Below are 15,609 nucleotides of genomic sequence, written 5' to 3'. Positions count from 1 at the left end.
AGTACATACTTGTCAATAATTACTTTAAATGTAAATGAACAAACTGCTCTGATCAAAAGACAGAGTGGCTGAATGGATTAAAAAACAAGACCCATCTATATGCTACCTATAGGAGACTCACTTCCGATCTAAAGACACACACAGACTAAAAATGAAGGGATGGAAAAAATATTCCACATAAATGCAAATGAAAAGAAAGCTGGAGTAGCAAATGTACATCAGATAAGACAGACTTTATTTTTTTTTAATTTTATTTCAGTTTACTTTTTTATACAGCTGGTTCTTATTAGTTATCTATTTTATACATATTAGTGTATATATGTCAATCCCAATCTCCCAATTCATCCCACCACCACCCCCACCCCCGCTTTCCCCCCTTGGTGTCCATATGTTGTTCTCTACATCTGTGTCTCTATAGACAAGACAGACTTTAAAACAAAGATGTTATTGAGAGACAAAGAAGGACATTACCATTTAATGATCAAGGAATCAATCCAAGAAGCAGATACAACAACTGTAAATGTATATGCACCCAACATAGGAGCACCTAAATACATTAAGCAAATACTGGTAAACATAAAGGGAGAAACTGACAGTAATACAATAATAGTAGGGGACTTTAACACCCCATTTACATCTATGGACAAATCATCCAGAAAAAAAAATCAATATGGAAACATGCATTAAATGACACATTAGACTAGACAGATTTCATAAATATTGATATATATATAGAACATTTCAACGTAAAGCAGCAGAATACACATACTTTTCAAGTGCATATGGAACACTCTTCAGGACAGATCACATGCCACAAACTAAATCTGAATAAATTTAAGATAACTGAAATCATATCAATGGTATGAGCAGAGAAATCAACTACAAGAAAAAAAATGAAAAAACACAAACACATGAAGTCTAAACAATATGCTACTGAACAACCAATGGGTCACTGAAGAAATTAAAAGGAAATAAAAAAAAAATCTGGAGACAAATGAAAAAGAAACACAATCCAAACACAACAACACAACAATCCAAAATCTATGGAACACAGCAAAAGCTGTTCTAAGAGGAAAGTTTACAGCCATACAAGCATACCTCAGGAAACAAGAAAAATCTCAAAACAATCTAAACTTATACCTGAAGGAACCAGAAAAAGAAGAATAAACAAAACCTAAAGTTAGTAGAAGGAAAGAAATAATAAACATCAGTGCAGAAATAAATGAAATAAAGACTAAAAAAACAGATCGATGAAAGAGCTGGTTCTTTGAAAAGATACACAAAATTAATAAACCTTTAGCCAGACTCATAAGAAAAAGAGAAGGCCCAATAAATAATCCAGAAATGAAAGAGAAATTACAAATTAAACCACAGAAATACACAGGATCATTAGAGATTACTTCGAACAATTATACGTCAACAAAATGAACAATTTACAATAGATACATTCCTAGGAACATACGATCTCCCAAGGCTGAATCAGGAAGAAACAGAAAATATGAACAGACCGGTTACCAGTAATGAAATTGAATCAGTAATTTAGAAAACTACCAACAAACAAAAGTCCAGGACCAGTAGGTGAATTCTACCAAATATTTAAAGAGTTAACACCTATTCTTTTCAAACTATTCCAAAAAATTGAAGATGAAGGAACACTCTGGAACACATTCTATAAGGCCAGCATCACCCTAGCAAAAGACAGGCAAAAACACCACAAAAAAGTAGAATTACAGGCCAATATCATTGATGAGCACAGATGCAAACATTCTCAAAATATTAGCAAACTGAATTCAACAATACATCAAAAGAATCATATACCATATCAAGTGGAATTTATCCTAGGGATGCAAGGATGGTTCAATATCCACAAATCAATCAATGCAATACACCACATTAACAAACTGAAGAATAAAAATGATATGATCATATCAATAGATGCAGAAAAAGCCACTGATAAAATTCAACATCCATTTATAATAAAAACTCTCTAGAAAGCAGGCATAGAGGGGACCTACCTCAATATAATAAAGGCCATATATGACAAGCCCACAGTTAACATCATATTCAATGATGAAAAGCTGAGAGCATTTCCTCTAAGATCAGGAACAAAACAAGGATGTCCACTCTCACCACTTTTATTCAACATAGTTTTGGAAGTCCTGGCCACAGCAATCAGAGAAGAAACATAAATAAAAGGAATCCAAATTGGAAAGGAAGAAGTAAAACTGTCACTGTCTACAGAGGACATGATACCATATATAGAAAATCCTAATGACGCTACCAAAACTATCAGAATTAATAAATGAATTCAGTAAAGATCCAGGATAAAAATGTAATACAGAAATCTGTTGTGTTTCTATACACTAATAACAAACTATCAGAAAGAGAAATTAAACAATCTCATTAACAATTTCATCAAAGAGAATAAAATACCTAGGAATAAATATAACCAAAGAGGCAAAAAACTTGTACTTTGAAAGCTATAAGACACTGATGAAAGAAATTGAAGACGACACAAACAAATGGAAAGATATACTGTGCTCATGGGTTGGAAGAATTAATATTGTTAAAATGACCATAAACCCTAAGGTAATCTACAGATTCAGTGCAATCCCTATCAAAATACCCATGACATTTTTCACAGAACTAGAACAAATAATTCTAAAATTTGTATGTAAACACAAAAGACCCCAAATAGCCAAAGCAATCTTGGGATAGGAGAACAAAGCTAGAGGTATCATGCTCCCTGATTTCAAATTATACTACAAAGCTACAGTAATCAAAACAGTCTGGTACTGGCACACACAAAAAAGATACATAGATCAATGTAACAGAATAGAGAGTAGAGAAATAAATCCAAACTTATATGGTCAATTAATCTCCAACAAAGGAGGCAATGGGGAACAGATAGTCTCTTCGATAAACAATGCTGGGAAAAGTGGACAGCTACATGCAAAAGAATCAAACTGGACTACTTTCTAGCACCATGCACAAAAATAAACTCAAAATGGATTAAAAACTTAAATGTAAGACCTGAAACCATAAAAGTCCTAGAAGAAAACATAGGCAGCATGGTCTTAGCAATATTTTTTGAATCTTTCTCCTCAGGCAAGGGCAAAAAAGCAAAAATGAACAAATGGTACTACATAAACTAAAAAGGTTTGGGGGCTTCCCTGGTAGCGCAGCGGTTGAGAGTCCACCTGCCGATGCAGGGGACACGGGTTCATGCCCCGGTCTGGGAAGATCCCACATGCCGCGAAGCGGCTGGGCCCGTGAACCATGGTCGCTGTGTCTGTGCGTCCGGAGCCTGTGCTCCACAACGGGAGAGGTCACAACAGTGAGAGGCCCGTGTACCACAAAAAAAAAAAAAAAAAGTTTTTGCACAGCAAAGGAAACTGTCAACAAAGGCAGCCTACCAAATGGAAGGAGGTATTTGCAAATGAACTACCCAATAAGGAGTTTCTATCCAAAATATACAAAGAACTCATACAACTCAACAACAACAAAAAAATTGAAAAATGGGAGGAGTACTTGTATACACATTTTTCCAAAGAAGACATACAGATGGCCAACAGACATGTGAAAAGATAGTCAGCATCACTAATCACCAGGGAAATGCAAATCAAAACCAGAATGAGATACTACCTCATACCTGTCAGAATGGCTATTTTCAAGAAGATAATAAATAACAAATATTGGTGAGGATGTAAAGAAAAGGAAGCCCTTGTGTACTGTTTGTGGGATTTTAAACTGGTACAACCACTATGGAAAACAGTATGGAGGTTCCTCAAAAAATTAAAAATAGAACTACCATATGATCCAGAAATTCCACTTCTGAAGAAAACAAAAACAGTAATTGGAAAGATATGTGCACCCCTATGTTCACCACAGCATTATTTACAATAGCCAACAAATGCAAGCAACCTGTGTCCATTGACAGATAAATGGATAAAGAAGATGTGGTATATATATATATACAATGGAATATTAATAGGCTTAAAAAAGAATATCTTGCCATTTGCAACAACATGGATGGACCTAGAGGGTATCATGCTAAGTGAAATAAGTGAGACAGAGAATACAAATATCAAATGATTTCATATGTGAAATAAAAACATAAATAAATAAAATAAAATGAAAACAGACTCAACAGATACAGAGAACAAACGGTTCACAGAGGGGAGTATGGTGGGGGTGGGGTCGGGTGGGAGAATTAGGTGAATAGTTAAGTGATACAAACCTCCAGTTATAACGTAAATAAGCCATGGGGATGTAATATACAACAGCATAAGGACAATAATATTATAGTAACTTTGTATGGTGACAGATGGTTAAAGGACTTATCATGGTGATCATTTCATAAAGCACGCAAATGTCAAACCATTATATAGTGTTCCTGAAACATAATATTGTACATCAACTATAATTTTAAAGGCTTCCAGTGTGGCAGGCACAAATTGCTTTTTTGCCAGAAATATTAAAATCATTTTATGTATTTTTACAGTTGCCTAAGTATCCACTCTATTTTCTTATATTTCTGAATCAAAAGGCATTATATAAACATCTCTTTGTTCACTATAAACACTGGATGAGGCAAATATGAAAATCATTTGAAGAAATGTGAAACAGTAAAAGCAATTTACTTTTGTCAAAATAAGAAAGTGCCAAAGGCTGTTATAAATGGCAAGAAGGCAAACTTAGCCAATATATGCAAATATAAATGTAAAGGAGGGAAACTGAGCATAAAATTGTATTTGTATGTAACATATACATGTATGTAATGGACACATGTATGTACACAACACCATTACAAGAATGAAAAACAAAGATGAGGAGTTATTTAAAACAAAGCAAGAGCATTTTCTTCTATTACAATGCTTAACTTCATAACAATAAAATGTTAATAAGGAAAGAAAATATGGAAAGAAAAGCCCAGATCTGTATACATTTTATAAACATCCATAACTAAAACATTTCATACCTGTAAACATGGCGTGAAAGTAAGGACTACAGGCGGCCAGCACCACTCTGTGAGCAGAGATTTCCATGTCTTCAGCCACAATCGTGACATCACATAGCAAATTCTGACTGTTAACAAAACAGGGAGAGAATAATTTTAATAACAAGAGTAAGTGTATTGAACACCCTATGCAAAAATTTTATAGTAAAAGCCCAAGTTTCTGAAGTTAAAACTAACTAAAAATTTCCATCCTTAAAAACAGGATACCCAAACATGAAGAACATAGAAAACAGTCATGACATAGGCCAACATGCCTTGGCCCTCACTCAGAATCTTGCCTTTGTTTAATAGAGAAATCTTTCCAAACTTGATTACTGATTTCTCCACCTAATATAAATTACTGGCAGCAAACCATTAATGGGGTGTAAAATGGGAGGCTGTTTGCATTAAGAACTGCATCAGCAGAAGTGGCAGATGGTGGTATGACACGAAGATAAAGACAAAATAAAACACATGGAGAAAACTAAATTGGGTCAAAGTATCAAAACTATACAGACACAGAAAATGTCCTGGGTCATCAAGCAAAGGTAAAATTACATTCAACTACACCTGCTGCTTGAAAGGTGTTTAAGCATTTGAAGTCTAACTTAATCAGAACATTTTCCCAATGCAAAATATCTCATTCTTCAAGGTCAGAAAATATTATCACACATAAAATTAATGTAATTTTAATGCTGTGCCCTGCAAGTTGAAGCACAGGTCACGATGCCATATGAGACATCAGGCAGGTCACGTGTTAGACTCAAGAGGTGGCCATCACTCAGCTGTATTTCCTCCAGATCAGTGTGGAAAACTGACAAAGTCTACAGTCTGCTCTGCGCAGATAAAATCACTCTGCAATTCTATGAATTCCAGGGGTTCACAAGTTAAGCAGGGGGAAGTCAGTGGTGTTTTCAGGAAGGTGTTATACAGGAGCTCCACCCGCATGTATTACTTCACTTAGACCCTACCAAAACCTTATGGGATCCATGTTATTGTGATTTTTACCCTTAAAATGTATAGCTGGGGAAACCAAGGAAAAGATGAATAAGAAGCCTGAAGTCACCACTAGTGGCAATGCCCGGATTCAAATCTATGGAGTCTGGCTCACAAAACCATCTAAAGCTATGTGGTTTTAAGACTTGTTAAAGCTTGAATAAAACACGGAATATAAAGAAAGAAACAACACCCAATTATTATTTGACATACTGTATACTAGAAGCTATTTTTTAAAGTTCTATATATAGTTTATAAAAGAGCCGGTTTTAGTGGGTTTTTAGCACTACCACTACAAGAATAGTTAGAAAAAATCAAATTCAACAAAGTCCTGCAAGATTATCTCTGCCATTAAGGAGACTAGCAGAAAGGACTGACAATGCAAAGATTACAGGACAAAGTGGAAAGCGCCAGAGTGAAGATGCTAGGGGAACAGGGGAGCATCTAAATCAGACTAGGGGTCAGAAAAGGTGTCCTGCAGCTACTGCCCTTAGCCGAGTTCTAAACACAAGTAAGTGTTAGCTGGATGGAGAAGGACAAGAGAACCCCACACAGAGAGAACAGCAGATGCTGCCGGACAGAGACATGAAGCAGCAAAGCACAACGGGGTGTGTGGCACAAGAAGCATGGGCAAGAAGGAGAAGAGGGATGCTGGGGTCAGCAGGGCCATCCAGGTTTCCTACGGTGACCAGGTCATCTGGACACAGCTCAAACGTGAGTCAAGTGCATCTTTATGTCTATTTTCCTTTTGTCAATAATCCTTCCTAGTGCTCTGGTTTCAAGATGGAACATAAGTGGAATTACACTTGAATGCCTCCAAATCACATAATTGATTACATTCAACTTCAATTATAATTACTCATTGATCCAAACCTTCTAGCATAACACCCGCTGGCTATCACATAATTATCTTGGCCTTCCTGGCTTATTAGCTGATGTTAGTTAACTAATAGAGTAAAAACACTGCCAAACCAGTATGCAGCCACACCCTGGGTTAGGTCACGTAGAGCCTAATGCCACATTATAGATCAAGGACATGCTTAGTTTTAGTGTTCAATTTTTTATCTTTCTGTCTCTAGCAATAACATGTTTTTAAAACAGCACTCACAGACTAGAGAGATTTGACCAACCTTCTTATCATTCAGCCAGTGTGTGTGTCTGTTGACTCTGGCCCTTACCTCTTCATTCCAAGTGTGCATGCTCACAAGAAGTTGAGTGACTTTAGGTGAGGAGGGCTACAAATAAAATCCGGCAATAAAAGTAACAGAAACTTGTTTTAGCAGCCCATACCCAAAGTCTACATGGTGAGTTTATATTCCTATTATGTGAAATCTAATGAGGGAATGGACTATAGAAGGAAAAGTCTTTCAGAATAATGGTATAAATAAAGTTGCTACTTAGCAAAATCTGAATTTATTCACTCATTCATCGAATATCTGAAGTGCATACTGGGCACCAAGGACTATGTCAGTTTACCACAGTAAACAAGACAATGTCCGTGATAGCAAGGAGTTAACAGTGGAGCTGGGGAAAGAGACAAGGTGACAGGTACTTACAAAATGAATTGATAGCTATTAGGGCAAGTGTGGGGTGTTTGAGTACACAGGAGACAGGTCAAGCCCAAACACACAGGAAAGCTTTGGAAAGAAAACTGCTTCTAAGCTCAAGTCTGGAGAATAACAGGAGTTACACAGGCCTTATGTAAAACTCAAATGACACAGAAAAAAAGATAGACACTCATCTCCCAAGTGAAACATCATGAAAATCGGTCCTTCTCAAGAAAAAAATTGCTTTGAAAATGAATCATACCCAAATACATCTAGACACCCTTTGGTTTTCTGATATCAAAGGAATGGATTCCTAAGACTAGAAAACCCTATCACTGCTGTATATACAGAAGCCTCCCTTAATCATGGTGGATACATTCCAAGACCTCCAGTGGATCCCTAAAACCACAGATAGTACCGAAACCTATATGTACCATGTTATTTCCTACACATACATACCCATGATAAAGTTCAATTTATAAATTAGGCACAGTAAGAGATTAACAGTAACTAGTAATAAAATATAACAATAATAACTATACTGTAATAAAAGTTATGTGAATGTAACCTCTCTCTCGAAATATCTTACTAAACAAATTTAATGCCTTCTCTATCTTAACTAAGCAATTATCATGCCCTGTGGCTGTAACTTTCATAGTTTGAGGTGCAAAAGCAAAACTAGCATAAATTTTTTTCATTTTTCACTATTTCACAGAAGATTCCTTCTTACCACAGATCTTTAGCAACCTCAGCATATGATTTTTTTTCTTTTCTTACTAAGTCAAGAACATTCACTCCTTTCACTTAAAGGAAGTACTTTACAGCATATCTTTGGCACATCTGAATTGCCAGCATCACTTCTCCTGTGCTTTGGGGCCATTATGAGTTAAAATAATGGTCACTTGAACACAAGCACTGTGATACTGCAACAGTCAACCTGATAACCAAGAGGGCTAACGGCCGGGACACACTGGACAGAGGGATGATTCATGTCCCAAGCAGAATGGAGCAGGACAGTGAGATTTCATCACACTACTCAGAACAGTACTCAATTTAAAACTTATGAATTGTTTATTTCTGGAATTTTCCATTTAATATTTTCAGAGTGTGGTTGACTACAGTAACTAAAACCTTGGATAAGGGGGGACTAATGTGTATCTTCTTAAAGTAAAATGTGCCATTAGGCTCTGAGATATCTAAAATAATTGGTAGTTTCACAATACAAGAATTGACTTTCTACTGGAAGTGGGGGTGGTGGAGAGATTACATCGATAGCATCTGTCCACCTTTCTTCCTCAGGTGCCAGGCTGTGTGAGATCTGGAGGCACCTCCTGCCACATGGAGCAGAATCAGAATAACCGCCGAGGTGCTAGGCTGCTGAGATGAGCTTTAGCCAGACTCCACAGAGCAAACACAAGCCACAGCCTCGGAATGTGCCCAAAGGCATCTTTGGAGCAGCATAAGTGTTAGGATAAAGAAACAAGAGCAAGACAGAAAAAGAAGTTAGGCAAGAGGTCAGAAGCCAAGAAAGTTAAAAGCTAGTGAGGAAGCACAGGATGAGCCAGATGCGGAGCTGCTGATCAGCTACTTCATCAGGTTCTGGCTGCTCAGAAAGTAGGGAGGTGGGGAATGAAAGCAAGCTGTTTTAAAGGTGAAAGGCTTCCTGATCACTGACTTAAATCAGTTATATTTAACCAAACCTCCAAAAATTGATAGTGTCATTTACAGACAAGAGAGATGCAACCTAGCTAAAATGTCAATAATCTTGAAGAGCAACACAACTCCATAACAAGTGTCACCACCATCACCTTCTTCATCTTAAAACAATGATGGTTTGAATTTGAATTTCTGTGGCAGTGAAGCACAGGGAAAACCTAGCTGTTGGGCTTACTAAGGTTCACCACCACAATTAGAGCCCTGAAAAACAGCACAGCCCCTTCAACAGATTTGCACCTGCTGAGATTTTCTAACAGGAAGCAGGAAAGGATGACAGTCAACTTGGAAACTCGTATGAAAACCTACTACAGTCAGTGATTTAGAAACTGCCTTAAACTAGAAAAGGATCTCAGAATAGAGAATCTCACATAGAATCAAGAGAACAGAATGACAGGGAAAAGTGACAAAACCAAGCCACAGGAAGATGTGGGGGGGAAGCACATTACTGAGTATTTGTCGAGAAGGGAAGGTAACAACTCCAGATTTGAGGACTTTTAAGAATACTTGGTCACAGTTGAGAGGAGGCGAAAAGAATAATTAGAAATAAAGTGAAAGAAGATATGAGTGACAGGGAAAAGATGATGGGGAGGAGGCAAAATGGAGAGATGAGGATTTCAGAGAGGGGAAACAGAAATGGCAGGAGTGAGTTTCTGAACATGTGTGATAAAAGCTCGACTACATGTAGAAAATGGAGAATATGTACAAAGAAAACTTCCTTATTAAAAGCTACTTTTTAAAAAAACTTGGTGAAACAAAACATGAGCTAGATACTCTTAGCTATAATAATTTAAAAGAAAAACAGCCAAGGTAGCATCTTCCGATTTTCTGACTTAGGAGGGGATGCTGAAGGCAAACCCTGAGGGAGCACAGCACCCCACACCAGGAAAGAGAAGACAAAACAGAAGCAAATTCATTCACTACCATCCATTCTTCACATCTTTGAAATGTTTAATGGTTTTATCCATGCTCAACAAACACCACCTAATAAGAAATCTATCACAAGTACTTAAGATACACTGTAGAAGATTACCAGTTAAATTGAGAACATTAGCTTCAAAATGTCTCTTAAACTTTCTTAAATAAACAAGTTTGCTTGATTTAGGGACCCTTCCCAACTGCTCTGTCCTTCAAGGAATGTTTTATATTCTACTTTAGTACAATATAAAAACAAAAGAAACTGACAACGTTTTACTACAGAAATATATATAGTGATAAAAAAAATTCACACCCTGTGTAATTTCCTAAATCTCTTTCAATAACAGTAATATAAAGCTATGAAAAGGTAGTCTCACTTCAGTTTGTTGTTTAATTCACTTGCTACCTAAGCAACAAAGTACAAACAACCAAAGAAGAGCCACAAACTCCAAGTTTTCATAGATGCACAACAGATATAATCCTAGTAATGATCTGGGTCCACAAGGGTTAAAAGTCCTGGGGGAAAAATACAATAAGCATTCCCTTAAGAGAGGGATCCAGGATCTTCTGTTTAAATTATCTTCTGGAATGTAAGAAATGCTATTGTAACTGAACAACTAAATGTTTATGGCTTCTATGTGATATATAGGCAAACATTCAAACTGCTTCATAAGACTTATCCTTGCTAAAAAGTTTCAACTCCTAAATGCAACTTAAGGATCAATATTAGATTTCTTCTAAACAAATAATAGGTTGGCCCCCCACTAATGCTCATTGGAACTTTTAAAACTCAAGTCCAGTCTTATCCCATATCCTAGAAAACAGACTTTTTTTTTTAAATTTATTTTAAACACAAAACATTAAATCTGACAGCTCCTTTTTGGGTCATCTCAAAAAGCTCATGGTGTAATGTCCTCAAGCAAATGTGTGTCCGGGGTACAGCCTGCTTCTCTGTCTGCTCCACAGGCCCAATACAGTGTGTTGCATAGAGTAAGCACTCTGTAAAGGTCTATTGCTTTGATTTTGAAAATGTCAGTGTGTTAGTGCTTTGAAAAACTCCTCCTCCTGCCAAGCCATACCTAGGAAATGTACAGAGCTGAATTCCCCACCAGAGATGTGTTGCTGTACAAGACTCGCCTTTCACTATGCTGCCAGGCTGTTTCTCGACATCATTAGTCTTATGATGCTATACCCTTTCTCAAAAACCTTCACTGATTCCCACTGTCCTTGGAATTAAATCCCAATGAATCACATTGTTTAAGCCTGCCATAATTCTGACCTTTTCCACAGACTCCCCAGCATGAACTCTTCTTGATTCACTTTACCAAACAGGTTACATTTAGCCCATCCCTAACTTGTGCAATTATCCAGATCAGGAACTGCCTTTCCTCTCCAGTCCTTTTTATGAATCCTACTGCATCCCTATCAGGCCCAACCGAAACCACCTCTGTGACTTTCTCTTGTGAGAATCCTTTTCAGGACCCACATTTTGCACACGATATTCCACCACCTCATCCTCTTCTCTACATCTCCTGCACAATCAGGTCACTCGAAAGGCAGGGGCCACGTCAGACACTGGCTCTGGCTCCCACACAGCCTCTGGGCGTGCTAGCTGACTTCAAAGGAGAACCAGGTACTTACAAATACTTGCTGACTACACTGTTTAGAAGTGACCACAGGGTTTTTAAAACCAATAATTGCAAGTTATTCAAACTCGTATTGGACTGGGTCATAGAGCTATATCTGGGCCTCCTGTCTGAAAGAAATGAAAAACTAGTTTAAAGAAAATGTAACATTCCATTTTTATAAATTTAAATTATAATTCTTAAGTTAAACTTAAGTTATAATTCTATAACTTGGGGCTTCCCTGGCAGCACAGTGGTTAAGAATCTGCCTGCCAATGCAGGGGAAATGGGTTTGAGCCCTGGTCTGGGAAGATCCCACAAGCTGAGGAACAACTAAGCCCGTGCGCCACAACTACTGAGCCTGCACTCTAAAGCCCGCAAGCCACAACTACTGAAGCGTGCATGCCTAGAGCCCGTGCTCTGTAACAAGAGAAGCCACCGCAATGAGAAGCCCGCTCACTGCAACGAAGAGTAGCCCCCGCTCGCCACAACTAGAGAAAGCCCGTGCACAGCAACGAAGACCCAACGCAGCCAAAAATAAATAAATAAATAAATAAAATTTATATTAAAAAAAATTCTATAACTTAAACTTTACAAAACTCCTGCCCTCCTATTCCCATAACCATACCTTACACCAAGTATAATTGAAAGAAAAGTGACTTTTACTTCTAAAATTTCTCTTTCATTAGCCAAAGGTTAATAACAACACTCTCTAGGGTACAGCTGATATTCTACCTATTAGAGGTGACAGCCCAAGAGCAGAATGGAGAGAACAAGGAAGTTCTCCCTTCCCAGAAGTCAGGAAGCCACTCTCAGCTACCTATTTCTGGCAGCAGGAAGTTGACACAATGACAGGAAATAACAAAAGATTTTCAGCTGTACAAGGAGTAGGTTTCTTCAGAGATTTTGTTTGTTTGTTTGTTTGTTTTAAGAATTACTGGGACTTGTCTGGTGGTGCAGTGGTTAGGAATCTGCCTGCCAATGCAGGAGACACGGGTTCAATCCCTGGTCCGGGAAGATTCCACATGCCACGGAGCAACTGAGCCCATGTGCCAAAACTACCGAGCTTGCGCTCTAGAACCCGCAAGCCACAACTACGGAGCCCACACTCCTAGAGCCCGTGCTCCGCAACAAGAGAAGCCACTGCAATGAGAAGCCCACGCACTGCAACAAAGAGTAGCCCCCACTAACTGCAATGAGAGAAAAGTCTGCGCACAACAACGAAGACCCAACACAGCCAAAAATAAATAAATAAATTTATTTTTAAAAAAACAGAATTACAGGGCTTCCCTGGTGGCGCAGTGGTTGAGAGTCCACCTGCCGATGCAGGGGACACGGGTTCGTGCCCCGGTCCGGGAAGATCCCACATGCTGCGGAGCGGCTGGGCCCGTGAGCCATGGCCGCTGAGCCTGCGCGTCCGGAGCCTGTGCTCCACAACGCGAGAGGCCACAACAGTGAGAGGCCCACGTACCGCAAAGAAAAAAAAAAAAAACAGAATTACATAAAATTGGCAATAAGGGGTAAGAGAAAAGGGAAGGACATTAAAAAAAAAAGTGCTGATGAGCCTCAAAGAGAGTTCATTTTTTAAAACACTAGCAGTCGTTGACTTCATTAAAACAATCCTTGTTGTGGATGTGGCAGCCAAGACTCAGCTATTCAAAGGTCATTCTTCATTCTGAAAATCAACATCAACTATTAGCCTGGTTACATGCTAGCTACTGAAATGGTGCAACACAAAGATCAAAAACATACTGTTCCACAGCCATACAGTTCACCCCCAAAATGGTACAAACAGCTGAATGACGGCTACAGCTAAGTAATCCCAGGATGAGACAAGGTGCACCACATGCAGGGAAGCAGGAAAAAACCTCACAGGCCAAAAGAACGTCAGGGCAGCAATGAACCTTAGACTGCATTCCATCCACTCCCCTCATTTTATAGTTAAGTCTCAAAAAAGTAAAACAACTGGCCCAAGGCCAAAGAGTTTGTCCAAAAACTAGGGTCATTCACCTCAGGAAGGAGAGCTAGGTGTGGCCCTCCCTGTAGTTTACTGACTGAGACCTTCATCAACAGGGGCCCACTCACACATCAGTGGAAGGTCTGGCTACCAGCCTCATGGGAGTGGGGGGAAAAGTAACATGAATAGACCTATTAAAAGTCAGCCTTTCTAGATTTTTCAAAGAAAAAGAAAATGTCTCAAAATAACCAGACTATTTTTCTTACTTTTCCTTCAGTATCACTTAATAACGACTGCATTTTACATTCTAATAACTACTTTTGCAACGAGATTAACTGAAACAGCATGGGCAGACCTGCTGGATTATCCCAGCTATATTTTCTCCCCAAAACTAAATGAAAACCTACTTACTGAAACTGATGTCAGAGCAGCACTAGGAAATAAATCTAATATCCATTATTTAGTTTAATTTTCTCTTATCTCTCTCTCTCCAATCCACTCTCCACCCAGCAGCCAGTGTGTTCTTTTCAAAATACAAATCTGATCTGATCATGTCACATCCCTGCTTAAAACTCTCCAATGGCTTCTCCCACGGCAACTCCTGATAAAGACCAAAATGCAGAAGGCTCTAAGAATGCTGGCCCTCACCTACTCACTCAGCCTCCTCTCTTGCCATGACCCCCCAGCCATCTGCACTCCAGCTACCCCTCAGCTCCTCCAGGAGGCTAGCTCACTCCCACCACAAGACTTGAACACTGCCATTCCCTATGCCTGACTTCATTTCCTTACTTCTCTTTTCCTTTCGATCTCAGCACAATTATTCTTATCTTCTCAGGGAAGCTTTCCCTGACCACTGTTATCTAACTTCATAGCCCTCCCTGTAGCAGTTACTGCCATTAAAATTTACAGTAAATTATTTGTGTGATTCTTTGATTAACGCCTGCTTCCTGCAGTCAATCATAAGCCCCATGAGGGCAGCAGCTATGTCTGTTTTGCTTACCATTGTATCTCCAGCACCCAGCAGATGAATATTTACTGAATCTTTAATTAAAGAAGAAACAAACAAATGATGGAACAAAAAAAAAAGGATGAGCTTTCAGGAAGATATAGCATAGAGAGATTAAAGGAAAGTTTAAGTCACTCCCTTCTTAGCCCAAGCTTTTAAATATATGTACTTTCACAAAGGGAATGACGGGAAAATATATGTCTTTCACAAAATGCTAAGAAAATAAAACCAAGCCTGTTAATACATACATTAGTCTTTTAATTAAAAAAAAGCTACTCGTTTTTCAATCAACTTTTAAAGTCACTCTTTCACCGCAGTGACTCTTAACATATTTGAGAATTACTTAGCAATGGGCAGGTCACTACTCCCCCAAATTACTAACACTACCACCACCACCACCAAAGAGAGATTTACATTTTTCCCTGTCTAAAAGTTTTCTTATATTTCATGCAAATGGAAATGAAAAGAAAGCAGGAGTAGAAATACTCATATCAGACAAAGCAGACTTTAAAACAAAGTCTATAACAAAAGACAAAGAAGGACATTATACATAAAGAGATCAATACAAGAAGAGGATGTAACACTCATTAACATATATGCACCTAATACAGGCGCACCTAAATATATAAAGCAAATATTAACAGACATAAAGGGACATGTTGACAATAATACAATAATAGGAGGGGACATTAACACCCCACTGACATCAATGGACAGATCATCCAGATAAAAATCAATAAGGAAACAGTGTCTTAAATACCACATTGGATCAGCTGGACTTAAAAGATATCTACAAGACAAGACATTCCATCCAAAACAGCAGAATGTACTTTCTTTTCAAGTACACA

At 38.2% G+C, this 15,609-nt stretch overlaps 1 protein-coding gene across 1 annotated transcript in view; it reads right to left on the bottom strand.

Annotated features, from left to right (window-relative positions):
• KLHL2 (kelch like family member 2) overlaps positions 1 to 15,609 on the bottom strand; it is a 126,289-nt gene that overhangs the window by 94,702 nt on the left and 15,978 nt on the right. Inside the window, exon 3 of the mRNA XM_082838949.1 lies at positions 4,982 to 5,088. Coding sequence (XP_082695075.1) covers positions 4,982 to 5,088 — 107 coding nt within the window. The remainder of the gene's footprint in view (positions 1 to 4,981; positions 5,089 to 15,609) is intronic.

The sequence above is a fragment of the Leucopleurus acutus genome, assembly GCF_964270905.1.
Source record: "Leucopleurus acutus genome assembly, chromosome: 4".
Taxonomy (NCBI): Eukaryota; Metazoa; Chordata; class Mammalia; order Artiodactyla; family Delphinidae; genus Leucopleurus; species Leucopleurus acutus.
This window is presented reverse-complemented; position numbering and strand designations above follow the sequence as displayed.